The sequence below is a fragment of the Acanthochromis polyacanthus genome, chromosome 11 (assembly GCF_021347895.1).
Source record: "Acanthochromis polyacanthus isolate Apoly-LR-REF ecotype Palm Island chromosome 11, KAUST_Apoly_ChrSc, whole genome shotgun sequence".
NCBI classification, from domain to species: Eukaryota; Metazoa; Chordata; class Actinopteri; family Pomacentridae; genus Acanthochromis; species Acanthochromis polyacanthus.
This window is the reverse complement of record NC_067123.1, coordinates 1,984,663-2,012,554: the sequence shown is the minus strand read 5'-3', so window position 1 is coordinate 2,012,554 and position 27,892 is coordinate 1,984,663. Positions and strand designations below refer to the sequence as shown.

Here is a 27,892-nt window from a genome sequence, read left to right as displayed (position 1 = left end):
GTCTTAGAAATACGACGTGAAAAAGTGAAGCAGTTGGATTCGTGAACTTTCTGGTCTGTGACTTTAAATCATAGCTTTCGGTTGTTTGCATGTTGATCAATTACTTACTAGAATGTAAATATATTAACAACCCAATGAGCTTTCTTCTAGCGCCCCCTTGAGGCAGACATTTGCTGTTTTAAGCCTATAAAGCTGATTGTCTTGTTGGGGAGCTCTTCTATAGAATACGGTTCGCTTAGTTTTCTCATCTAAAATGTTAGCAATAACAGAACAACAATATGAGACGTGCTGCTTCATTTAAAGACATTTTATTGCTGTAAAAATGAATCTAAGCTGAAAGAAAAACAAAAAAGTGACAGTTAACTTTGAACAGACGCTAACGTACAGGAATAGTGAAAAAAAATGACAGAACTGAGTTCACAACATTCAGATTTAAGTTCCATCTCGCTTTACGAACCAGTTTAACTTAAACGTTTACATATATTTCTATTCATTCTTTAATGTGCAAAACATAAAAACAAAGAGGATTTGAGGCCAATAGGAGGCGTAGACGGATCAGCTTTACTGGGTGGAGCTGCAGTGTTGGAGTGAAGCTGAGGTTTGGAACGTTCTGCTGGTGTTTGGTGCTTCTATGTTGGACATCTCATGTCACTCAGTCGTCGTTGTTGCAGTCTGTGCACAGAATCTGGTCCCGGTCGGGGAAGAACCCGGATCCGACCAGCGACACGGAGCAGCGAGAACACTTGAAGCAGGGCTGGTGCCACTGGCGCTCCTCAAAGGAAATGTACTTCCCATCGCCAAAACCTGCAGAACAACCAAACAGCTAAAAGACCGTTTTATAGCAGATTACAGAAATAAATCCATGATAAGATCAGTGTTGGCGGTGAAACACGAACTTCTGGCAGCTCTGTGGACCTTCAGGTGTTCAACAGTTAATTAAAATCCTCGTTAAACAGCCGTCTGGAGCCGATAATGAGCCTCGCTGTGCTTTTATTGCTGCGTTGTCTCGTCTTGTTCTGTTTGTTCCCCTAAAACCACCAACAGGCCTAAACATCCTCAGGGTTTATTAGTGGAAATGCTTCAGCCTGCGGTTTGTTTTTGTACCTAACTGTAGTTCATTTCCATCATTAATAACCCTGTAGGGTCATAACAGACAGACAGGAGTCAGGATCAAACCGAACCAGAATCAGGTTTCCTACCTGTGATTGCAGAGTTGCATCCAGAGCACTTCTTGGCGTAGAGGCTGCTGAAACACTTGACACAGAACGGAGCTTCTCCCTGAGAGGTGAACGGCTGACCGGCCAGAGGAGCTCCACAGCCGCTGCACAGGAAGCACTCCTTATGCCAGACCTCGTCCCGGTAGGTAACCCCGCCCTTAGTGAGAGCCTGGAGACACAACCGACCAGAACCATGAGAGCAGAACCATGAGACCAGAACCACAGCATCTGAACCAGTTCTACACTGGAGCTGCTCAATAAAACCAGCAACACCTAAACCTGTATATTAAAACATACTGGGAACCATTAACCCATTGATGCACAAAGTGGGTCAAAGTGACCCATACTCAATGGAAAATGGGTATCTCTTGACCCATGCTGTGCATCAAAGAATTTAAGAACCTAAAACATACTGGGAACCAATTTAAAAGGCTGAAACATACTGGGAACCAGTTTATAGAGACAGAAACATACTGGGAACCAGTTTGAAGAGGCTGGAACATACTGGGAACCAGTTTAAAAGAGTGGAACAGCAGTGAACTGCTCATGTTTCTTGGTTTTGTTGAGTCTAACAGCTGATTTCTGAACTATCTGGCTTCGGTCGGTAGGTTTTCACCTTCTTGCAGTGGCTGCACTGAGGAGCGAAGCGTCCTTCGTGACACGGCACACAGTAGTAGTTGTTTTTGTCGGGGATGAAGGCCTCGGCGCTGATCGGCTTCTCGCAGCCGTGACACGTGAAGCAGTCCTCATGGAACGTGGATCCGTCGTACTCCAACATCCTGGAACCTGTCAGACAGAAACAGGAGAAGAAACTGTTGGTTTATCTGTTTTAACACCATCTTCAAGCCTCCGTGACGTTCTGGTTTCTGCTTTGATCCTGTTGATGAAATCTGATCCGGTTCAGTGTGAAGATAAACCTGTTTTTACAACAACTGCAACTCGTCTGAGAACAAAACAAGCTGACAGGCTGTGACAGATCAGAGCTGCAGCTGTAAACTCGCTGCTTTTCATCTGTTTTATCCGGCCGTCAGCTGATTCCCGCACATGGAAGAACATCACGCTCCGCTGCAGAGCTTCATGGACGCTGGGAGCCGTCATGCCATGGAGCTGGACGTCAGATCCTTTAATCACTGGCCTTATTTAAGACTTCAGGGACTGAACTGCAGCCCGAAGGCACAACGGCGTTTTGAACTTGAACTTGGCTGCACTTTGGAGGGACGGGGTGAGAGGGCAGCAGCTCTTAGAGGCATGCAGACTGATCAGGAAGAAAACTGAGCTCAGAAAAGACGTGGTGAGTTAGAAATGTCCCACAGTCACCACAAACCGGCTAATCCTCAGTCATCCGACTCCTCTGCAGGGCTGCTGTCGTCACACAGCTGAAACTCTGCTGGATGTTTCCAGCCGAGCGAGGAAACACTCATCCAGAGCCGTCACACCTCAGATAGCCCAACCATCACCCCTCACTGCTCTCAGACGGGCTGAACTCTCCGGTGTTTGGTTGTGATAAATGCAGCTACCTGGCATCACCGTCTTGTCGCAGGAAACACACTTGGAGGAGAACTCGTTGCAGTAGCAGTCGCTGCAGACCAGACCGTCGTCCTGGCTGGTGAAGGGTTCGTCGGCCAGGGAGCGATCGCAGCGGAAACAACGGAAGCAGTGCTCGTGGTAGTAACGGTCCTCATAGAAGAGCTCCTGCAGAAAGACACCAGAGGAGAGACTGTGAAAGAAACCCAACGTAAGGAAACAAACAACAAACTTCCTGAGCTTTAAGGGACGAGTTTCTGTCTGTCATAAAATCAGAGTCAAAATGATCAAAACTGTTTTTTCATACATGGATCATTCCAGATCTGGAGGACGTTTTACATCCCATAATAATCCACATATTAAACCCTAAAACATCAGCAGTGTGTAAATGTTCTTGTCCTGAGACCAAATCTATAAAAACTAGGAGAAAAGAATGTTTAAAATGTTTTAAATACCAAATAAGTCTGGAGTTTTTCTCTTGTCCCCCTGATGACCAAACTGGATCTCTGATAAAACACTTAGAATCTAATTTAAATCTACTTTTTATGGTTTTATTTTTTCATTCATGACTCTGTAATTATGGGAACATTTTTTAATCAACATAATATTTTAAATAATTATTAAACATGGAACGTTTCCCACAACATGTTAGCACAAACTGGTGATGATGGTTTTGTTGTTTTATGTTTTGTTTTTGTTGCTTTGCATCATTTTTTGTCATTTCTTGTCTTGTTTTTGTCGTTTTCTGTCTTGTTTTTGTCGTTTCCATCCTCCAACAGTGTTCCTACAGAATGTGTAGATCAAAGCTATGTCCTCTCTTCTATTTTCCATCTTTTCATCCATTGTCAGCCTTGATGGAATGTCTCTCTCTACCTCATATTATCAGGATCAGACTCATTCTTTGGACTGTTTTCCATCAGTGGTCAGCAGTAACAGCTAGCTAAATATCTAGCTTCTACTGCTGAGAAAAAGATCACATTAGCATGGATTAGAGTAGGGTTAGCAACAACACAGAAAACATGGAATAAAAATGAGACAATCAGTACCTATTATTGATCATTGTGGAGCAAAAAAGCTGGAGAAGAGAAGGTTGATTTTTCTAACATTTTGAAGCCCATGTTCTTCAATTCTGGAATGAGCCTCATTTTCAGTAGTTAGAAACAAAACAGAAAAATAAACCTGCTAAATTAAACACTTCTAACCACAGACCTGTGACACGTGAGCTAGCATGCTAACGTCAGTTCTGTGAACAATTTTAGAACATAAAAACAAACAAAAAATGCAGGCTAGCAAGCCGACTATTACGTGCAACACTCACAGAGCTCACAAGCTAACCCGCTAACAGTAAACAGGTTAGCGAGTTTCCAAGTTAATTAGCGAGCGATGTTTACCTACACAGCGTGTCTTTGTGAGTGTTGATGAAAACCTTCAAAATGCTCAGTTCCAACCAAACACCACAAGTTGTTTTGTGAACCTAAAGGTCTACTCATATAGCAGAGACCCTGGAAGTTTAGATGTTTAGGACTTTAGGGTGGAAGACGTCTGCACAGAATCAGGTTTGTTTACCAGAGAGAGAATCAGAAGAACCTAAAAGAACTCTGGGGATCTTCTAAGAACTGCACTTGCTTAGGTGGTTCTTGGAGGAACCTTTAGCACCTCAATTCAGAGAAGAGGTTTCTAGAAGAACCTCTAACAACTCAAAAGGATCCTGGAGAAACCTTAATAAAAGTAATTATGTCTGTTATAATATTTCAGCACACATTTAAATTCATCTAAATTCCTCAAACAGTTCCTAATACTGGGCTGCACAGTGGGGTAGTGGTTAGCACTTTCACCTTGCAGCAAGAAGATCCCCGGTTCAAATCCCGGCCTGGGATCTTTCTGCATGGAGTCTGCATGTTCTCCCTGTGCATGCGTGGGTTTTCTCCGGGTACTCCGGCTTCCTCCCACAGTCCAAAAACATGCTGAGGTTAATTGGTTACTCTAAATTGTCCGGAGGTGTGAATGTGAGTGTGATTGTGTGTCTGTATATGTAGCCCTGTGACAGACTGGTGACCTGTCCAGGGTGTCCCCTGCCTTCACCCGAGTCAGCTGGGATAGACTCCAGCACCCCCCATGACCCTAGTGAGGATAAAGCGGTGTATAGAGAATAGAATGGATGGATGGATGGATGGATGGAGTTTCTAATACTTGGATTTAAGGAGTTCCAGAATCTGACGTGCAAAACTCTGTCGGTTTGGTCAAAATCTAAAAAATCCTCCAGGAACCTATTTTAAAAGGTTCTTCCTTTTCTTGTCTTTGAGCTGGTAAAAGTTTCTCCAGGAACCTCCCAAGTAAGCAGGTTCTTTAAACATCCACAGAGTTCCTCGAAGTTCTCCTAACTCTATGAGAGTTGAAGCATCGACAATACTGTTCTATTTCTTACGTTTTATAGGTTTAAAAAACGGAACAACAGCAAAAATAATAATGAGTTCAAAATAGAACCCCAAACTCCCAAAAATGGTTCTTTGAAGAACCTTTCTGGGAGGTTTTGGAACCCAAAAGGTTCCTCCACAGTGGCGATGGCAGAGGAACCTTTATGTATCGGTACTCTACTGTAGAGGGTCTTTGTTGTGTGTCATATATGTTTCTAAATTAAGTTCTTCATGGCGGTTGAAGGTTCCTCTACAGTCTGACAGTCAGGTTCTCTTGAGAATGGAGTTTCAGTGTTCTCATGCTAAGACGTCAGCCATGTTGTGTAAATGATTTCTGGGAAATATTTAGGATTCTTTTGTTCCTGTATTTTATTGAAAGTTGTCATTCAGTGGAATATTTGCTAATTCCTGCCTCCCTACAGTACGCAGAGTTTCAGCTGGTCCTGATTTAAGATCAAACCATTTGTCTGATGAAGGCTTAACAATAAAACATCTCTACTACAAGCTAAACCGTGTGCAGGAGAGAACTCCAGTGAAAGATATGTAATATTGAAAGTAAATGAGAAAAGGAAGGAAGCTTATAAAAGCTCAGTGGAATGTGATGGAACACATCTGTCAGAAAAATGAAACAAACAAGAATAATGAGGTGGTTGAAGAGAAAATCAAGAAACTTTCAATCAGAGACAAAAAAAAAGGTTGAAAAACAGCCTGTAATAAAGACGAGGAGTTGATTAAAGAGAACAGAGTCTTACTGGGAAATATCTGCACAAAGAACGGTTCTAGTTAGAAATAAAATATAAATCTGAAGGGAATAAATCCATGTTCAAATGAATAAAATCTGAGGTTTAGCTGCTGAAGCATCGTTTGGTCGGATGTTATTAGCAGCTAATGGAGGCTAATGCTAGCAAACATTAGCGTAAGTGACATTTGCTAACATGAACAAAACGACAAAAACAAGACACAAAATGACAAAACACGACACACAAAATGACAAAAACAAAACGCAAAATGACAAAAATGAGACACAAAACCACAAAAATAAGACACAAAATGACAAAAACGAGACACAAAACCACAAAAACAAGACAAGACACAAAATGACAAAAACGAGACACAAAATGACAAAACACGAGACACAAAATGACAAAAATGAGACACAAAACCACAAAAATAAGACACAAAATGACAAAAACGAGACACAAAACCACAAAAACAAGACAAGACACAAAATGACAAAAACGAGACACAAAACCACAAAAACAAGACAAGACACAAAATGACAAAAACGAGACACAAAATGACAAAACACGAGACACAAAATGACAAAAATGAGACACAAAAAGACAAAAACAAGACACAAAATGACTTAAACAAGATAGATTGACAAAAACATGACGTAAAATCACATAAACAAGACACAAAATGGCAAAAAATGAGACACATGACAAGTCAGACAAAAAAAAATATTACAAAAAAGAGACAAAATGACAAAAAATGAGACGGAATAGGCAAAAATTACACAAAAAGGAAACAAAAATGACAAAAACGTGAGACAAACAACAAAAGTCAGACAAAAAAGACAAAAACCACAAAACAAGACAAAATATTTCAAAAATGAGACAAAACGACAAAAGAACAAAGAACAATCTAAAATTTTACTTTATGATCTGAACAACTTGTCATGGTCTAGAAATGATTTTAAATTTATAGTTTTACTGATTTACAATCTGCAGTTAATGTCTTCTCTGTAATTTTTACACTCTGAGGGCCGGATTGGACCCTCTGGAGGACCACTTTTGGTCCACTGGCCTCATGTTGGACCCTCTGGAGGACCACTTTTGGTCCACTGGCCTCATGTTGGACCCTCTGGAGGACCACTTTGGGCCCACGGGCCTCATGTTGGACCCTCTGGAGGACCGCTTTTGGCCCACGGGCCTCACGTTGGACCCTCTGGAGGACCGCTTTGAGGACCGCTTTTGGCCCACGGGCCTCATGTTGGACCCTCTGGAGGACCGCTTTTGGCCCACGGGCCTCACGTTGGACCCTCTGGAGGACCGCTTTGAGGACTGCTTTTGGCCCACGGGCCTCATGTTGGACCCTCTGGAGGACCGCTTTTGGTCCACTGGCCTCATGTTGGACCCTCTGGAGGACCGCTTTGAGGACCGCTTTTGGCCCACGGGCCTCATGTTGGACCCTCTGGAGGACCGCTTTTGGTCCACGGGCCTCATGTTGGACCCTCTGGAGGACCACTTTTGGTCCACTGGCCTCATGTTGGACCCTCTGGAGGACCACTTTGGGCCCACGGGCCTCATGTTGGACCCTCTGGAGGACCGCTTTTGGCCCACGGGCCTCACGTTGGACCCTCTGGAGGACCGCTTTGAGGACCGCTTTTGGCCCACGGGCCTCATGTTGGACCCTCTGGAGGACCGCTTTTGGCCCACGGGCCTCACGTTGGACCCTCTGGAGGACCGCTTTGAGGACCGCTTTTGGCCCACGGGCCTCATGTTGGACCCTCTGGAGGACCGCTTTTGGTCCACTGGCCTCATGTTGGACCCTCTGGAGGACCGCTTTGAGGACCGCTTTTGGCCCACGGGCCTCATGTTGGACCCTCTGGAGGACCGCTTTTGGTCCACGGGCCTCATGTTGGACCCTCTGGAGGACCGCTTTTGGTCCACTGGCCTCATGTTGGACCCTCTGGAGGACCACTTTGGGCCCACGGGCCTCATGTTGGACCCTCTGGAGGACCGCTTTTGGCCCACGGGCCTCATGTTGGACCCTCTGGAGGACCACTTTGGGCCCACGGGCCTCATGTTGGACCCTCTGGAGGACCGCTTTTGGCCCACGGGCCTCACGTTGGACCCTCTGGAGGACCGCTTTTGGTCCACGGGCCTCACGTTGGACCCTCTGGAGGACCGCTTTTGGCCCACGGGCCTCACGTTGGACCCTCTGGAGGACCGCTTTTGGTCCACGGGCCTCACGTTGGACCCTCTGGAGGACCACTTTGGGCCCACGGGCCTCACGTTGGACCCTCTGGAGGACCACTTTGGGCCCACGGGCCTCACGTTGGACCCTCTGGAGGACCGCTTTTGGCCCACGGGCCTCACGTTGGACCCTCTGGAGGACCGCTTTTGGTCCACGGGCCTCATGTTGGACCCTCTGGAGGACCGCTTTTGGTCCACGGGCCTCATGTTGGACCCTCTGGAGGACCGCTTTTGGTCCACGGGCCTCATGTTGGACCCTCTGGAGGACCGCTTTTGGTCCACGGGCCTCACGTTGGACCCTCTGGAGGACCGCTTTTGGTCCACTGGCCTCATGTTGGACCCTCTGGAGGACCGCTTTTGGTCCACGGGCCTCATGTTGGACCCTCTGGTTGAAACCTTAATTTAAACAAACATGAAATATTCCTTCTAAACAGCTGTTTGTGTTTATTTTGAATTAGTGCTGTGAAATCTTGTTAATCCTCATAAAACAGCTTTTTAAACCCATTTTAGCGTCTTAAGCTAACATCTGTTTTTTGTTGATCCTTTTAACAAAATGAAACTTTATATTTGTGAGCACTTCTGACAGATTTATGTTTGCAGCAGCCGTCAGTTGGCAGGTTTCAGACAGAATACGTAACGCTGCTTCACGGTTCCATTCCTGAACACATGAAACTCAAACACTGCTGCTTTTGCTCTGCTCGTTCCTCCTCTCTGACCTCCTGACGTCTCCAAACACACCAGGAGATTTTTTTCCTTTGTCGTTATTTTCTTAAAACTCTCGCTTACTGTGTTTTCCTCTCTGGCAGCTGTTTGTGTTTCACTTCAGGAAACCGGCTGATAAACGGCTTCAACGACAAGCTGATGTTCTCGTCGTGTGGTTTCTCTGAGGATGAAGGATGACGATGATGATGGAGGAGCCAAAGAAAGCAGGACTTTAATTTACAGCCTCTCAGGGACTTTATGATCCACCGATGGACTCGTGATGTCTTTCCTTCAGGACGATTTTCACTCAGAGAAGGTTTTAGAGAAACTTAAAGTAGATTTGGAGGTTTTTAAGCAGAAACAGCAGCTGGAAAAATGATCCTGATGGAGTTGGACAGTTTTAACATCATTTACTTTATGAAAAGCACCAACAACAGAATGAGGTAGAAAAGCCCTCAGAGATCAGTCCTCCTCCAAGGCTGCTCATTCCCCCGTATGTCAGAAATGCAGCATTAGTTTATTAGTTATTGATGATCAGAAATCACAGCAACATAGAATGTGTCCATTTATTTTTCAGTCATTTTTCTGTTCATTCCAAAGAGATTTAAATAATTTTGGTCAATTTTGAGTCATTTTAGGAAGATTTTGTCATTTCTGAAATTTCTGTGTAATTGTGGACAATTTTTTTTTGCAATTTTGAATCATTTTCATGTCATTTTGGATGATTTTTACAGCATCTTGGACAAATTTAGTGTCATTCTGCCAATTTTCAGTCATTCTGGAACATTTTTAATCATTTGAGAGAAACTCTGGATCATTTTCCAGTCATTTTAAACTATTTTCATGCCACTCTGAGCAAATTTTCATCATTTTAGATGACATGTCAAGAAAATCTTCGGTAATTCTGGATCATTTTCAAGTCATTTTGGATCATTTTTGAAGCATCTTGCACAACAGAAAAGCCCTTAGAGATCAGTCCTCCTCCAAGGCTGCTCATTCCCCCGTATGTCAGAAATGCAGCATTTATTTATTAGTTATTGATGATCAGAAATCACAGCATCATTTAATACAGATGAACCCACAAACTAAATGACCTTCCTCTGAGCACAAGCGTGTGTTCTGCATGTGTATGTTATGTACGGATACCGGATCACGTGAAAAACAACTACACAGAGGTAAAAAAAATCCATAGAAATGTAAATGACCACAAACAGAGAGGAAATGAGACATAAAACAACTGCAAAGAGGCACAAAACGGCCACAGTAAGCACCAATAACAGAATGAAAAGGTGCATTTAAATCTGATCTGACTTTTACCGTGGCCTCTGGTGTTTATTCCTCTTCCTGCTTTCTATGAAATGTGAACCATTCTCTGGTTTTAATGGACAGTTTGCAGCTTTTCTCTGTTTTAAATCATTCAGAATTGCATTTATTTGGATAAGAGCAGACATCTGGAGACTTCAGATGGATGTTTAATAGATTAACGGACTAAGAAAAGGATTGTTAGACGATTCAGAGGGAATAAGGTTAGTTTCAGCTCGGATTTACAAAATATTTTGACTATGAGAGTAGAATGCATCACTGAAACGTAATAAATTGCAAAAAGGTGTTAAAATCAACCGTTTTTCAGTTAAATCTCAGCTGTTTCCTGGCTTTAGTGGAGGATTTGCTGTTTTTTGTAATTGAAGTTGCTCAAAATTGCATACACCTGGAAAGAAACGAGACATTTGGAGACTTCTGATGAGCATTTAACAGACTGAGGTGAAAGTTAAAGTGCGTTTACAGTAGTTAACCAGCTGTACTGGACATGCTGTCCAGTCGGTACCTTTGCGTTGTGTCCGATGACCTCCTTACACTCCTGGCAGGTGTTGGCGTGCAGACGGTCGTAGCAGGGGATGCAGTGCGGCTCGGCCTCCACCTGGATGTATTTACGTCCGTACAGGGACTCGTTGCAGTTCTTGCAGTCGAAGTGGTCGCTCATGATGTCGTTGTTTCACCGAGATCCTGCAGGATTCACAGGAAGGAGATCACAAGACGAAAAAATAAAGACCGACAGGAGAGAAACTAACCTTTAACTGGAGAAAAGCACAACGCCACCGGCTGTTCTGCTGTAGTTTGTGGATAAATATTGCTCAGAAACACGTAGAAGCAGGTGGATGTCCACAGCGAGTCGCAAAATGACCACAAAGAGACACTTAAATAACAACACAGAGACTAAAAAAGACAACGAGAAGCCATAAAATAACAGATATGAATGACCACAAAGAGACGCAGAACAATGACAAACACAAAATGCCTGAAGTGAGTTCCAAAATGACAACAAAGAGTCACAAAATGACCACAAGGAGACACAAAGCAACCACAAACATGAAACAACCACAAAGAGTTGCAAAATGCCAGCAAACCAAAATGTACACTGAAAAAAATGCCCCTCTCAAAACAAGAAAAAAGAACTTAATACAAGGAACTTTTACCTTAAAATAAGTGAAAAAAATCTGCCAGTAGAACAATGAAAAATGTCTTGGTGAGATTCCTGAAGTAAGATATGATCTTGAATCTTAAAATTAGCTGTGAAAACTTATTTTGAGCCGTATTTTTATTAGGATTGTCAAGCTCGGGTGTCCTATCCCTCCAGTTGTCCTCGTTTACGGCACCAAAAAATATTGTTTCCTTGTCTGAAAAAAAAATTAAAAATTGAGCAAAAAATTCCCTAAATTCATAAAAAATGCAAAATATTCAGTAAAGAGTTTTTTTTTAAATCCCCAAATTTGACAAGAAATAAAAATTTTAATAAATATAAAAATTGTAAATATTTCCAAAAAATGAATAAAAATCTTCCCAAAAAATCCTAAAAAATATCTAAAGTGATTACATATATATCAGTAAAACGTCTAATATTTTCTTTAAGAACATTCAGAAAAAAATCAACCAAAATCCAGCGAAATTCGCTGGATTTTGGTTGATTTTTTTCTGAATGTTCTTAAAGAAACATTTTTTAAAATATTTATTTATTTCCACTAAAAAATGTTCAAAAAGTTCCACAAAGATTTTAGAAAATGTGGAAGTGTTCACTGTGAAAATATTTTCCCCACATTTTTAAACTTTAAAACGGGTCAACTTGACCAGCGGGACGACAGGAGGGTTAAAACGAGATAATTTCAAGATCGGTCGACTTAACGAGATATTTAAGATGCACCGTCTTAAAACAAGTTCCTCCATCTGCTGAAGTGTCGCCTGTTAAGTGAATTTATCTTAAATCAAGTGGGATGAGACATTTTGACTAAAAATAAGACAAACAGGCTTGGTGAGATTTTGAGTTTTGTAGTGTAATAACCAAAACAACACACAAGGCACCTAGAGAGTCACAAAATGACCACAGAGACATAAAACCACTGCAGAGAGGCACAAATCGTCCACAGTAAGTTGTAAAGTGACCACAAAGAGTTGCAAAATGACCGCAAACATAGAGGAAGGGATCTAAATAAGACACAAAATGCATCGAAAGACTCACAAAATGATCACAAAGACACTCAAAACAACTACAAAGAGGCAAAAACTGTCCATAGAGACGTAAAATGACCACAGAGAGACTTAAACACAACAAACAAACACAAAATGACCAAAAACATAGAGAAAATGACCAAAAAGAGTCACCATAAAAGATATGAAACGGCCACAAAGAGACTCAAAATGTCCCCACAGAGTTGCAAAATGAATGGAAACATAGATGAAATGACCAACACGAGACACAAAACGCACCCAAAGACTCACAAAATGACCACAAAGACACTCAAAGACTACAAACAAACACAAAGTGACCATGAAGACTCACAAAATTAACCTAAAAAGCCACAAAGAGACTTAAAATGCCCACAGTGAGTTGCAAAATGACCACAGACATGAAGTAAATGACCAGAAAACGACAAAAGATACACTTATGGGGTTGCAAAATGACCACAAAGAGACTCAAAACGACTACAAAATGCACAAACCGCCCACAGTAAGTGGTAAAGTGACCACAAAGAGATGCAAAATGGCCCCAAACATAGATGAAATGACCAAACCGAGACACAAAATGCCCTTGCAGAGTTGCAAAATTATCATACAAAGATATGAAACGGCTACAAAGAGACTCAAAATCCTCAAAGTGAGTTGCCAATTGACCACAAACATGAAGTAAATGATCAAAAAAAGACAAAAAATACACCCAAAGACTCACAAAATGACCACAAAGAGGCTCCAAGACTAAAAACAAACACAAAATGACCACAAAGAGACATAAAACAACTACAAAGAAGCATAAATCACCCACAGTAAGTTGTAAAGTGATAACAAAGAGATGCAAAATAACCGTAAACAGATGAAATGACCAAAAAGAAACCCCAAATGACCATAAAAAGATGTAAAACTACTAGAAACAAACACAAAATGTCTGCAGAAAGTTAAACAATGACCATAAATTAATATGAAATGTCCACAAAAAGACTAAAATGACTACAAAGAGATTTAAAACAACCACAAAGAGGCAAAGAACGCCTACAGAGATGCAAAATGACCACAAAGAGATGCAAAATACCCACAAACAGAGATGAAATGACCATAAAGAGACACAAAATGCTCCCAAAGACTCACAAAAAGATCACAAAGAGACTCAAAGACTACAAACAAACACAAAATGACCACAAAAAGTCACAGAGTTACCATAAAAAGGTAAGAAATGACCACAAAGAGACACAAAATGCCCAGAGTGAAGTGGTAAAATGACCGTAAACATCAATGAATTAACTAAAAAAGACAGAAAATGTACCTGCAGAGCTGCAAAATGCCTATTTACATAAATTAAATGACCAAAAGAGAAATAAAACACATCACAGAGGAGAAGAATGACCATAAAACAACCAGAAACAAACAAACTGAGCAACAGGAGAGTCTGCTGAACGTTAACCTTTGACTTTAATAAAGCCTGAACAGTTTGTGGTTAAATCTGTGGATAAACAGAGATGGAGCAGATCTGGTGAAACAATCCACTAAACAGCCTGAACTGTTGGAGGAGTTCACTTTTAAAGGCTGTTTACAGGAGTCCTGTCGCCTGTTGGAAGACTTTATTAAACGCCTTTCACTGAAATTAATATCGCAGACATCTAGTAAAACTCCTTCCACAGCTTCAGGACCTTAACACGCAACAAACTTAACTTCTTTATGCACTGTCCTTATAAAGACTTTGCCCTGTCTTTAAACTTTAGTCTTTAAATCAGATCAATTTTGTCCTAAATCTCAACTATCTTGTGATTTTTTTATGTTCTGTTTGCAAAATAACCACAGAGAGACATAAAGTGTGTACAAAAAGATTACAAATGCACCGAAAAGAGACACAAAATGACCACAAAGAGACGTAAAACTACTGCAAAGAGACACAAAATGACCACAAAGAGACACAAAATGACCACAAAGAGGCACAAAATGACCACAAAGAGACACAAAATGACCACAAAGAGGCACAAAATGACCACAAAGAGACACAAAATGACCACAAAGAGACGTAAAACAACTACAAAGAGACACAAAATGCATCTACAGAGTCAGAAAATATCCCTAAACAACTACGATGTCTACAAAAAGACCTAAAACAAACACAAACAACTACAAAATGACCATGAAAACACAGATACAATCAGGTTCTATGGTTCTTTTTAGCTCTAGTCTTCAGAAAATCACAGTTTTTCAGCTGCAGTCATGACTTTAATTCTGACTTGACATATGACAGTAACTGAGTACATAATGTGAGCATTAATAAAGGACATTTCAGTGCCATAAACCAGGTTTTAAGTCTTATTATTATCATTATTAGTGACCCCTGCTGAGCTGCTGTGAAAGGAGGTGAGGTGTGGGAGGTTAGAACAGATGTTTACAGACAGATGTGGATCACACGTTGGTTTCTTCAACATCTGGAACATTTACAGAAGCTGACGCCAAGACGTTTCTCTGTGTTTCTAATTCTGGACAGCGAGCGTCTCTGACATGTTTCTGTAACGTCAGGAAGGACGAGGCGGTTCAACGACGAGCAGCCGAGGCTTTTGAGTCACCCAGAGAGCCTCGTCTTCCTCGTCTTCCTCGTCTTCCTCCCCACAGGCTTCAAAGGACGTTAAAAAAATTTTAAAAATATTTTTTACTGTATCTTCTTCAACAATTTACTGATATTTTACAGATTTTTCTGGTCTGTGTAATTACAAATAACTAGCAAAACTACAAAAAAATTATTTAAATGCTAGCCATAAAAATGAAAATAAAAAACAGGCCAAAATTACAAATAATGCTTATATTAAAACTCAGTTTGACCATAAAATTATGCAATTTAAAAATGTATTTAAAGCAGCAAAAATGTGATTACTAGAAGGATATCAGTGATTCAAAAACGGTCATTTATTTTTGGAATAATTTAGTGTTATTCTACATATTTCCCTGTTTTGTTTAATCACAAAAAATGCTGAATAAAATAAAAATAAATATAAAAACAAAGAATATACGACTATATTTACATCATCAAAAAAATTCTGGATATTTGCCATTATTTAAAAAAAAACAACTTACAGTAATGGTTAAAAAAATTATTTTACAGATTTTCTTTTTTAAAAAAATCACAGAAAAAAATATTCATTTAGACGTTGGTATTCATGTCCAATTTTTAAAAATACTTTATTTTTTATTTTATTTTATTTTTTATCTATTTAATTTAGATTTATTTCTTTTAAATATTATATATATATATATATATATATATATATATATATCAGATATTTGTTGTGTCATTATTTAAACATATATATATTTGAAATAAAACAAATTATTATTTATATATTCAATTCAATTCAATTCAATTTTATTTATATAGCGTCAGTTACAGTCAACTCGTCTCAAGACGCTTTACAGAACCCATAAGCCTGACCCCCAGAGCAAGCCCAAAGGAGACAGTGGCAAGAAAAACACCCTTTTAACAGGGAAGAAACCTCGAGCAGAACCCGGCTCTATATAGGGGGGACCCATCTGCCTGCTGGCCGGGGGGTTGAGAAGGACAGAAGAGGGCAAGGGGGAGGGATGGGAGAAGAGGGAGGGGTGGGAAAGCAAGGAAAACACAACACACATTTGGATACATGTATGACAGGATATGTGACACAGACAAAGTATAAGCTAACATTGAAAACTGACTCATAGTTTACTCTGATGATGTACGGCTCTGACATTAAACATACTCCATATATAGCTAGCAGTAAAATTCAAACAGTATGTAAGTTAGCATAACAGTATAGTGAAGGCAATGCAGAGTTGACTGGTGGAAAAAGGGAGTTGGAAGCAGAGGGCTGGAGGAAGGTCAGCAGCAGCATCCCACAGTGGACATGGTGGAGACTGGACCAGCTGGTGGAACATCAACCACAGATCTGAAGCATCCAGCTCTGGGACCAGGGACACTCGGAGAAATAGCACAGGGGGAAACAGAGTGAATGTACTGCAATAACGGTATACATATTAAATGTAAAGGTAGATAGAGAAGGGCTCAGTGCATCAAGAGAAGTCCCCCAGCAGCCTAGGCCTATAGCAGCATGACTAGAGGCAGAACGAAGGGACGTCCAAGAAGGAGTCAGCTGTGCAATGAAGACACAAGCCGAACCCCTGTGGGTCACCCAGTCAGCCCCAACTATAAGATTTGTCAAAAAGGAACGTTTTAAGCCTGGTCTTAAAAATAGAGAGGGTGTCTGCCTCCAGAACCCAAACTGGGAGCAGGTTCCACAGGAGAGGAGCTGATAACTGAAGGCTCTGCCTCCCATTCTACTTTTAGAAATTCTAGGAACAACAAGTAAGCCTGCAGCTTGAGAGCCAAGAGTTCTACTAGGATAATAAGGTACTATCAGATCTTTAAGATATGATGGAGATTGGTTATTAAGAGCTTTATATGTCAGAAGAAGGATTTTAAATTCTATTCTGGATTTAACAGGAAGCCAGTGAAGAGAAGCAAGTATAGGGGAAATATGATCTCTTTTGCTAACTCCTGTCAGTACTCTCGCAGCAGCGTTTTGGATCAACTGTAGATGTTTGAGAGAGCTATTTGGACAACCCGATAATAAGGAATTGCAATAGTCAAGCCTGGAAGTAACAAAAGCATGAACTAATTTTTCTGCATCACTCTGAGACAGAATGTTCCTGATTTTTACAATATTACGCAGGTGAAAAAAGGAAGTCCTACAGACTTGCTTTATGTGTGAGTTAAAGGACATGTCCTGGTCAAAAATAACTCCAAGATTCCTCACAGTAGTACTGGAGGCCAATGTGATGCCATCCAGAGTAACTATTTGCTTTGAAAGCGAGTTTCTAAGATGTTTGGGGCCAAATACAATGACTTCAGTTTTGTCTGAATTTAGCAGTAGGAAGTTAAAAGTCATCCAGGTTTTAATGTCCTTAAGACAATCTTGCAGTCTAGCTAACTGATCAGTTTCATCTGGCTTCATAGATAAATACAATTGTGTGTCATCTGCATAACAATGGAAGTTAATACAATGCTTCCTAATAATATTGCCTAAAGGAAGCATGTATAATGTGAAAAGTATCGGTCCTAAGACAGAACCCTGAGGAACTCCATGATTAACTTTAGTATGCTCAGAAGAGTTATTGTTGACATGCACAAACTGGAACCTATCTGATAAGTAGGATTTAAACCAGTCCAGTGCTGTCCCTTTAATGCCAATTGAATGTTCTAGACGCTGTAATAAAATGTTGTGGTCGATTGTGTCAAACGCTGCACTAAGATCTAACAAAACAAGTATAGAGACTAGTCCATTATCTGATGCTATGAGAAGGTCATTAGTAACTTTCACTAGAGCTGTTTCTGTGCTATGATGCACTCTGAAGCCTGACTGAAACATTTCAAACAAATTATTCCTTTGTAGGTGTTCACATAATTGATTTGCAACTGTTCTTTCCAGAATTTTAGAGAGAAATGGTAGGTTGGATATCGGTCTATAGTTAGCTAACACATCTGGATCTAAAGTGGGCTTTTTAAGCAAAGGTTTGATGACAGCAACCTTAAAAGCCTGTGGTACATAGCCTGTTACTAGAGAGAGATTTATCAGATCTAACATTGAATAATATAATATAATTAATATATCATGGCCTGAAAATGGAAACTCTTTGTTTAATTGTTAATTTGCAGATTTTCCATGTTTTTTTTAATTACAGATAATTACAGATAAAATTACAGAAAAACACATCCATTTACATGTTAACTAAACAAAAAGTGTAAATAATATCTACAGTAAAAATGAGTATTTTTATAAATAACATTGTGACCGCAAAATGCCACTTTTCCGCCGTATTTAAATCACAAGTTTTGTTGTTGTTGGTTTAGTTTTTCAGTCATTTCCCTTTCTCTAAACATAGATGTTCTGGGACTTTTGCTGCCAGCTTTCTTCTTCTCCTCCTTGTTTTTCAGTGCAGAGTGGAAACCACTCGTTTTCCCAGAACAGATCATTTCTGCGGTTTGTTATGAAGCTGGAGCGGGTTCAGCTCACGATGAAGGTTCTTTTTACAGGTTCTTTACGCTCCGTGACCTCCGAGTGTTTTCTTCTGCTCCGTTTACATTCCTCATACGGAACTGTGATTCTAGTAGCCGCCGATAAACAGAAGCTGAAGAAGCAGCGTCTGTTCTCAGTCAGTCTGAGCACACCCTTCACAGTAAAAGCCTCCCTGCAGATAACGGCTTCCTGTCCGAGGGTATCGATACCAAACGCTGCTTCCTGTCTGCTTTCTGTCACAGATCTGCTCCGCTTCCCTCCAGAAGGTCCACAGAGCTTCAGGCTTCTATTCTGGTCCGTCACGATGAAGGCCCTGATAGAACAATGGCTTTCCTTCCGGACATAGTCTCCTCGCTTTGGTGCTTTACGTTCCTCTTCCTGGACCACAACATCTGCGAAGGCGTTCTGAGGCCTCCAGCTGCTGTCCTTCATTGAACCCTCAGTAATGAATCCTCACAAAGCCAAAAGGCAGCACAATTAATCCACGTCTTTTACAGCTCCTATAAATACACGACTATACAGTCATCTGTGGACTGAAAAACTGTGATCTGGACCAGGATTAGCCTAGCTTAGCATAAACACTGACAGCACGGGAACACAAATGTTTAAAAATTAAAGCACGGGGGTCACGTGATGGCGGCGACGTGAACGCAGCATTTCTGTGAGAGCTCCGTGCCACTCGGCTCTAATTTTGTAATTATCCTGATTTTGACTGTGAACTGGTGGTAATTCTGGCAGGCTCGTTTAGTGTTATGTCCTTGGAGAACTTCTGGCCACAGTCTTTTGATGAAATGGGGAAAAGTTTAAAAGGCAAAGAGAAGAAGGATTTGCCTTCACCGTCGAGTGTGAGTACGCAAGATGGCGCAGACCAGTCTGGCTCTGAAAACGTGGCGGAATTGGACCCTGCCCTTGCTAAGGCTTTTGAATTGATGACAGCAAATATTACCAAAGTGCTTGATGAAAAACTGAGCCCTCTGAGCGAGGGCATTCACAGACTGACCGCGGAGTTCCAGACTGTTAGCAAGCGTGTCGACGAAGTGGAAGCTAGGCTACTTGAAACCGAGAACTCCGCCACGGCACACGAGCCGAGGATTACCGAGCTGGAGGCGCAGGTGGGTGCCCTTAAAGAGAGTCTCGACATGGCAGAAAACTATAGCAGACGCCTGAACATACGCCTCATCGGTCTGCCCGAAGACACGGAGCAGGGTCAACCTACAGAGTTTTTCGAGTCATGGCTGCCTCGTTTTCTCAAAATTGAGACTAAAGCCGGCCGTATAAAGTTGGAGAGAGCACACCGGACCCTCGCACCCAGGTCGGATCATAACAAGGCTCCCAGACCGCTTCTGCTGCGTTTTCACGCTTTCAAAGACAAACAGAAAGTCATGGAGGCAGCGCGTCGGGTGGGCCGGGATGGCGCCTTACTGCACAACGGGTCCAGGATCGCGTTTTACAACGACTTCAGCGTAGCGGTGATGAGGAAGAGGAAGGCATATGATGCGGTGAAACAACAACTGCGTGAGCGTGGGATACCCTATGCCATGTTTTTCCCGGCCACTTTACAGGTGTCTCACGAAGGCTCTAAGAAAAGGTTTGCCACCCCAGAGCAGGTACTCAGCTATGTGGACTCCTTACCCTGATCACCTCATCCAGAACTCTATTCAGTATTTTCATCTCTTCAATAAGAAAACAAACCTGTAAGGTAAAGACTGACTTTCTTCGGCCTGTGTCGGCTGAACTAGCTTTGGAACTTTGGCTTTAGATCATACTTACACTTTGATGGTCGATATATATACATATATTTGTTTCTTTTGACACTTTTTCAACTCAGACATTCCCTAAACATTTGCATTTTTCTCAGGATAATGTATTACTTTAGTTTCTGTTTCTCAGCCAGTGGCGTGGTCACTCGTTGTCCACATTCCTTTTTACTTTATTTGTGCATTGCTGGTGTGTTGCAACTCCGAGAATGGAAGTTGTTGGATTGATTCCCTGCTATTTAAGGGAAAGACCCCTTTGCCAGTGTTACTTTGTTTATAATTGCTGTGAGGTTCATATGTTCTGTTCTATTTTAGTTAGCTCAGGCATGGTTGTTTCAGGTTTTGGAAGCTGCAATTGGGAGTGTTACACTATTTCTACTTCTCTTTTGTATTTACTTATTGTGGCTCAACTGTGTGCTTGGAAGGTCTGGGGTTTTGAAAATTATCTTTAGTGATGGCTGACCGTAATAATGTGAAACTGTGTTCCTGGAATGTGAGGGGTCTTCGCAAAGCTGCTAAAAGAGTGTCAGTTTTGTCATTTCTTGGGAGAGAGAAGGTCTCAATTGCCTTACTTCAAGAAACTCATTTAATGGATGAAGACATTGTTAAAGTACAGAAGAACTGGGTTGGACAGGTTTTTGCAACGTCTTACTCGTCTTTCAGTAGAGGTGTAGCAATCCTAGTGAATAAAAAACTTGCTTTTCAACCTCTCAGCTGTGTTAAAGATACTCATGGCCGTTATATTATTGTTAAAGGAGTTCTGGCTGGTAGATCAATTACTATTATGAACCTTTATTGTCCTCCCGGTTATTCTCCTGATTTCTTATCCAAGGCCTTCATAGACTTTGCTGATCTGACTTCGGATGAATCCATTGTGGGAGGAGACTTCAATTGCCATCTCAATTCCTCTCTTGATAGATTTCCAGCAAGTACCTCTGTTTCAAAGCAGGCTAGGATGCTCATCTCTATATGTAAGGATATTGGCTATTCCGATGTTTGGAGGGAAATTCATCCAAATGATTCTGAGTTCACTTTTTCTCGCCCCCCCATAGAAGTTACACACGAATAGATTATTTTTTTATTCCTTTGTGCAAACTGTTTTTAGTTCAATCATGTTCCATAGGAAATATTTTTCTGTCTGATCATGCCCCCCTGTTTATGGTTTACTCTCTCCCTGGAGGGAAAATATTTTCCAAAAGCTGGAGATTACAACCTGCCCTCCTGAAGGATGAAAGATTTGCATCCTATTTAATATCAGAATTCAAAATATTTTATTCTATTAACTCCCTATCTATAAATGATCCCTCCATTATCTGGGAAACATGCAAAGCCTATTCCCGTGGCCTAATTATGTCTTTTGTAGCATCTAAGAGACGTCTTAAGTCTGTACAGCAAAGGTCCCTTGAAGCTAAATTACATGATTTGGAGAAGCTATATCTCTCGAGCCCTCACCCAAGCATACTCTCAGAACTGACAGCTACTCGCACTGCTTTGAAAACTCTGTTAATTCAGAATGCAGAATTTTCGCTTAAATTTGCAAGACAAAAGTTATATGAGTTTGGGGATAAACCGGGTAAATACCTTTCTAACCTTGTTAAAAAGAGAGCTGAATCCCAGACCATAGTTTCAATTGAAGATTCAAATGGTATTAAATCATTTGATAGCAAAACCATTAATAACGAATTTGCACTCTTTTATTCAAATTTATATAAATCAGAGCAGTCAGATCTTGCTCCAGCCCTCATGCACTCCTTTTTTTCAGACATTAAACTTCCTGTGGTTTCTGATGCACATAAATTAATGTTGAACGCTCCCATCACAAGGGACGAGGCCCTGCTTGCTTTAAAATCGATGCCCTCCGGAAAGGCGCCTGGACCGGATGGGTTCGGTTGCGAGTTCTACAAAGAGTTTAGCAATGTACTTTTGGACCCTATGTTAGCCATGTTTAATCACTCTTTTGGGAAAGGGATTCTACCTCAGTCACTGCGCGAGGCAAATATCTCCCTCATCCTTAAGAAAGGCAAATGTCCTTATAGATGTGCCTCATACAGGCCAATAGCTTTACTTAACTCTGATCAAAAACTACTCTCAAAAATTTTAGCTATGCGGCTGGAGAGAGTTCTACCTGGAATCATTAAAGAGGACCAGACAGGTTTCATTAAAGGACGCCACTCCACTGATAATATGAGACGCTTACTTAATATTATTCATTTTTCAAAGGGTTGTAAAGAGCCATTACTTGTTCTTTCCCTCGACGCTGAAAAGGCGTTCGATCGCGTGGAGTGGCCTTATTTATTTTATACTTTAGAAAAGTTTGGTCTGGGTGATAATTTTATTCAATGGATAAAGATTCTTTATAATAATCCAACTGTTGCAGTTGTAACTAATGGTTTAAGATCTGATAACTTTCCTCTCTATCGTGGTAACAGACAAGGGGACCCTCTTAGTCCTCTGCTTTTTGCTATAGCCATTGAGCCCCTTGCTCAAACTATTAGGCAGAATACTGGTATTTTCGGTATTGGAGTCAAAAAAAGAGAGCATGTAATTTCGCTGTATGCAGATGATATTTTGATTTTCCTTTCCAGGCCACAAATCTCCATTCCTAACCTTATTCATTTAATCTCCTCATATGGCTCATTCTCAGGATACAAAATTAATATGTCCAAATCTGAAGCTATGCCTTTGGGGTCTTTAGAGCTTACCTCATTCTTACCAGGGTCCTTTCCTTTTCATTGGTCACCCTCTGGGTTCGTATATTTGGGGGTGCATATTACTCCATCTTTTGGGGATATGTTTAAAACCAATTTTCCTCCTCTTTTTGAGACCATAAGAGCAGACTTGGAGCGCTGGTCTCCTCTTCCCCTTTCTTGGCTTGGCAGGGTCGCTCTCATTAAGATGTGCATCTTGCCTAGGTTACTTTACCCATTACAAATGATTCCTATTTTGCTGTCAAAAAAGGTCATTAAGGTACTTGAGGGCTGGTTAAGCTCGTTTATCTGGAGCAAAAGGAAACCAAGGTTAAAAATGGCTAAACTCCAGTTGTCTGGTCCTGAAGGGGGTTTGGACTTGCCTAATTTAAGGCTTTATCAGCTGGCAATTCATCTTCGTGTCATGGGAGCCTGGTACAAATCAGACCCTTCATGCATTTGGTTTGACATTGAATCCTGTATGTCTGAGTGTCCCCTATGGAATCTGTTATTTATAAAAAACATGGAAACAGTCAGAAACTCCTGCTCTAACCCTATAACTTTAAGCACTCTAAAAGCCTGGAGAATTATTCGTAATTTAGAGGGTCGTGTACAGTTAACTTCTCCTCTAACTCCGCTTCTGAATAACCCTGATTTTTTGCCAGGTTCTTTAGATAAGGGTTTTTCAGTCTGGTTTGAACAGGGTATTGTGAAGCTAGGTGATCTTTTCTGTGATACAGGATTTCTATCCTTCCAGCAACTGCAACAGAGACATGGTTTAGAAAATAGTCATTTTTTTAGATATTTACAAATCAGGCACTTTGTTTCTAAGGATACTACATTGTTCTCCAGGAATGACATCTCAGAGGTAGAACGTGCCTTAATGTTGCAGCCGTCTATGAAACATATTAGGTTTTTTTATAGGGCACTGAATTCAAATTTAAATTTGTCTTTAATGTCTCAGAGTACAAGGGAAGCGTGGGAGAGAGATCTTGGAATCTCTATTGAGGTTTCAAAATGGGAGAGGGTATGGCTGCAGGCTATGAAAATCTCTATTTGTAACCGTACTAAGTCAACCCAATTTAAGATTCTCCACCGGATTTATACAAGTCCAGCCCTGAAAAATAAAATGGATTCTAAGACTTCCCCTATCTGTTGTAAATGTAACACTGATGTTGGTAATTTCATTCACTGTTTCTGGACATGTACAAAGCTGCAAAACTACTGGTCAGGCATTGTAACAGAACTATGTGCTATTTTCGGAGTATCAATAGACCTGGACCCAATGTGCCTTCTCCTTGGTTTTCCTGATCATCATATTGTGAATGTAAATCATAAAAGACTCTTTAATCTATTGACTTTTGCTGCCAGAAAGAACATTCTGCTTTTCTGGATTAAAGACTCCGCTCCCTCCAAAAAGTCCTGGCATAACCTGATCATGGACAGTATCCCTAATGAATACATTACTTGTTTGTTGCATTCTTCTTTGGGAAGTTTCTATCAGCTCTGGGAGCCATACTTAAAACACATTGGTCCTCAGCTCTCATCTTCCATTTTACTTGGCTTCCCTAGTAGTAACTAGGTATGCTACCTCACTCATAAAAAGTAAATACATGTATACTTTTGTTTAACTTCTATTTTTATTCATTTCTGCTGTAATGTGCTAAATGCTGTATTCTTGATTGTTATTGTATACCCACTTGGACCTGTGTACGTTTTGCCTGAGCTTTGTTCTTTGTTCTTCAAAAAATAAAAAAAATATTAAAAAAAAAAAAATAAAAAAATAAAAAATTAAAGCACATTTAAGTCACATCTGAGCCAATAGAAACTTAAAAAATATCACTTTTTTGATAATTATTTTACAGATATGACTGAAAAATATATTAAAGTTTGAAAAATGCTAAATATTTTTATTATTTTAAACATTTTCTCTGTTTTATTCAATTACAGATAATATCTAATAAAATTACAGGAAAAAATGTACTGTCAAATGACTGTCAAAAAATAGAAGAAAACTAAAAAGAAACTGGAAAAAAACTTGCTTAGTGTATTTCATAAAAAATACCACATATTTTATATTTCATCATTATTTTACAGATATTTGCTGATATTTGAAAGAAAAAATATGGTACGCTATCGTTCAACAGTTTTAGGAGTTACTTAGAAATGTCCTTATTTTTGGAAGAAAATAATTTTTTTTCAATGAAGATCATTGTTATTGTATTTTTAACATATTTTTTACTATATGCTAGCTGTACTTTTGCTGTATTTCTACTATATTTTTGCTCTCTTTACTCTTTTACTTTCTTTTATATTTACTGTATTTTTACTAGAATTTTTCCATATTTTTGCAATCTTTTTACTGAATTTTACAATATTTTTACTATATTTTTTCAGTATTTTATTACACTATTATTCAAAAGTTTGGGGTCACTTGTAAATGTCCTGATTTTTTTTAAAGAAAAACATTTTTTTTCAATGAAGATAGCATTAAATGAATGATAAATCCAGTGTAGTCATAGTTAATGTGGTAAATGACTATTCTATCTGTAAACAGCTGATTTTTAATGGAATATCTCCATAGGGGTACAGAGGAACATTTCCAGCAACCATCACTCCTGTGTTCTAATGCTACATTGTGTTAGCTAATGGTGCTGAAAGGCTCATTGATGATTAGAAAACCCTTGTTTTATAGTTTTAGAGACAGTTACCAGGTTTAATACCTGGAAACATGACCTCCTAGATTCCCTTAAAAACTAAGAAATGTGTGTTTTTACATCACTGTTCAAGTACAGATTAAACAAAAAGGTCAAATGCATTAATTTTACAGACACAATATGTCAACAAAGAGTCATAAAACTATCACAAAGATTTAGAAAACGACCATAAAAAGATACAAAATGACAACAAATAGATGCAAAATCAACATATAGAAATGTATAACAATTAAAAAAGACACAACATGTCGACAAAGAGCTGGATGTCTTGAATAAAGTGTCCGTCTGTCTCTGTGTCTGTATAAATAAACTTGAAAGCAGATATTCTTGTCATAAGTGGTGAATTTTTCCTCAGAAATGTAAACTGTCGTTCTGCAACAGGAGAGAGGCAGAACAAATGAACCGGGGCTTCTCTAAACTCCACACAAAAGGAAGTTTCAGCGAGTGATGGTTGCTCAGATAAAATCTTTCTTTCCCAAAAGTTCTGTGGCAAATCACCAAACAGGAATCTGTTTGTCTTCAGCACCAGCAGCCGTCCAAACTCTGACTCATGTCTTGTTTCTGAGGCGTTCCCGTCGTACAGGTGTGAAGCTGGAACCCGTCCAGGACCGTCCTCCTCACATTAACCAGCCCAGTCCTCTCTCTAGTAACGGCGGCAGATTTACGTTCCCTCTGGACTCTGAGCTCTTTGTAGTCGCAGCCAGACGGCGACGTTCTCCGAGGATCACGGAGGATGGTGGACTCGCCTCCTCTCCGATGTCCCTTCATGGCTCGCTGCTGCATGGTCACTCGGTTTCTGACAACCAGAGCCAGAAACTGCGAACCATGAGAGCTATGCGGCTCGTTTCTGTTTATTTTCCCTGCAGAGGAATTCAGCCTCGTGTCTGGAGTTTACAAACCAGATTATTCCATGATGAAACACGCTGTCACACGTAATAAAAGCCAGCGCAGCACATGTGTAGTTAAGTGTTAGATCTGTCACAGCCACCCATTATCAATCCACACATTATAAAACAGCCTCAGGACCTTTTCCCTCCTCGGTCACCTGAATCTGAACACGTCCTCCCGTCTGTTTTAAGAAAGACGTAATGATGTTTGAAACTTACAGCTGCTGCTTTCTCCTGTACGGTCACACCCAGTTAAAGCAGGCCAAGTTTAACCGTCACATCAGGAAGGAGGCTAAACCATTCTAATAACCACAGATAGACCCAAAATAACCACAGAAAGGAGGCAAAATAACCACAGAAAGGACGCAAAATGACCACAGAAAGGACGCAAAATAACCACAGAAAGGACGCAAAATGACCACAGAAAAGACACAAAATGACCACAGAAAGGACGCAAAATGACCACAAATAGACCCAAAATGACCACAGAAAGGAGGCAAAATGACCACAAATAGACCCACAATAACCACAGAAAGGACACAAAATGACCATAGAGATGCAAAATGACCACAAAGAGACACAAAATGACCAAAAAAAGATACAAAATGACCACAAAGAGACACAAAATGACCATAAAGTACGCAAAATGACCATAAAGAGCCGCAAAATGACCATAAAGAGACGCAAAATGATCACAAAGAGACACAAAATGACCATAAAGAGACTCAAAATAACCACAGAAAGGACGCAAAATGACCGTAGAGAGATGCAAAATGACCACAAAGAGACACAAAACAACCACAAAGAGACACAGAATGACCACAAAGAGACACAAAACGACCACAAAGAGACACAAAATGACCACAAAGAGACGCAAAATGACTATAAAGAGCCGCAAAATGACCATAAAGAGCCGCAAAATGACCATAAAGAGCCACAAAATGACCATAAAGAGACACAAAACAACAACAAAGAGACACAAAATGACCATAAAGGACGCAAAATGACCATAAAGGACGCAAAATGACCTGGTTCTTCATGTAGAACATATGGAGCCTGGTGGTTCCACTGCTTCCACCTACAGTAAAACAGAGTTGGTGTTTCATTACCGTTTATTTCCCCCTGAAATGGATTGAGCTGCTTTAACTGCTCAGAACAGACCTCAGATTGTGCTGCGTTACACAACCTGGACAACGCTGACGGCAAACACAATGCAGGAAAGAGAACAGCAGCAGAACAAGGCCAGTTCTATCGACGCCAGATGACTTCCATCGTCCTACAAAGAGCTCAGTGTGTCGCTGATCAAAACACTGAGGATGTCTCTGTTCAAACATCTCAACAGGATCAGTCGCTGCTGGTTGTTCTTTATTTAAGACAGTGACACAAAATGACCACAAATAAGATCAACAGAAAGACATAAACTATAAGGGGATAGAACGTATCAAC

At 40.5% G+C, this 27,892-nt stretch overlaps 1 protein-coding gene across 4 annotated transcripts in view; it reads right to left on the bottom strand.

Annotated features, from left to right (window-relative positions):
* Positions 1 to 292: 292 nt before the first annotated feature.
* Positions 293 to 27,892, bottom strand: part of LOC110967195 (four and a half LIM domains protein 3-like) — a 45,980-nt gene continuing 18,380 nt past the window's right edge. For 2 of the 4 annotated variants that reach the window (XM_051955827.1, XM_051955829.1), the window contains exons 2-6: positions 10,664 to 10,842; positions 2,735 to 2,909; positions 1,834 to 2,003; positions 1,200 to 1,386; positions 293 to 804 (exon numbers count right to left, since the gene is read on the bottom strand). In XM_051955827.1, coding sequence (XP_051811787.1) covers positions 653 to 804; positions 1,200 to 1,386; positions 1,834 to 2,003; positions 2,735 to 2,909; positions 10,664 to 10,819 — 840 coding nt within the window. In that variant the 5' untranslated portion in view covers positions 10,820 to 10,842 and the 3' untranslated portion in view covers positions 293 to 652. Of the gene's footprint in view, positions 805 to 1,199; positions 1,387 to 1,833; positions 2,004 to 2,734; positions 2,910 to 10,663; positions 10,843 to 27,474; positions 27,744 to 27,892 lie in introns of those variants that run through there. The other 2 variants (XM_051955831.1, XM_051955828.1) reach the window with 2 other exon arrangements.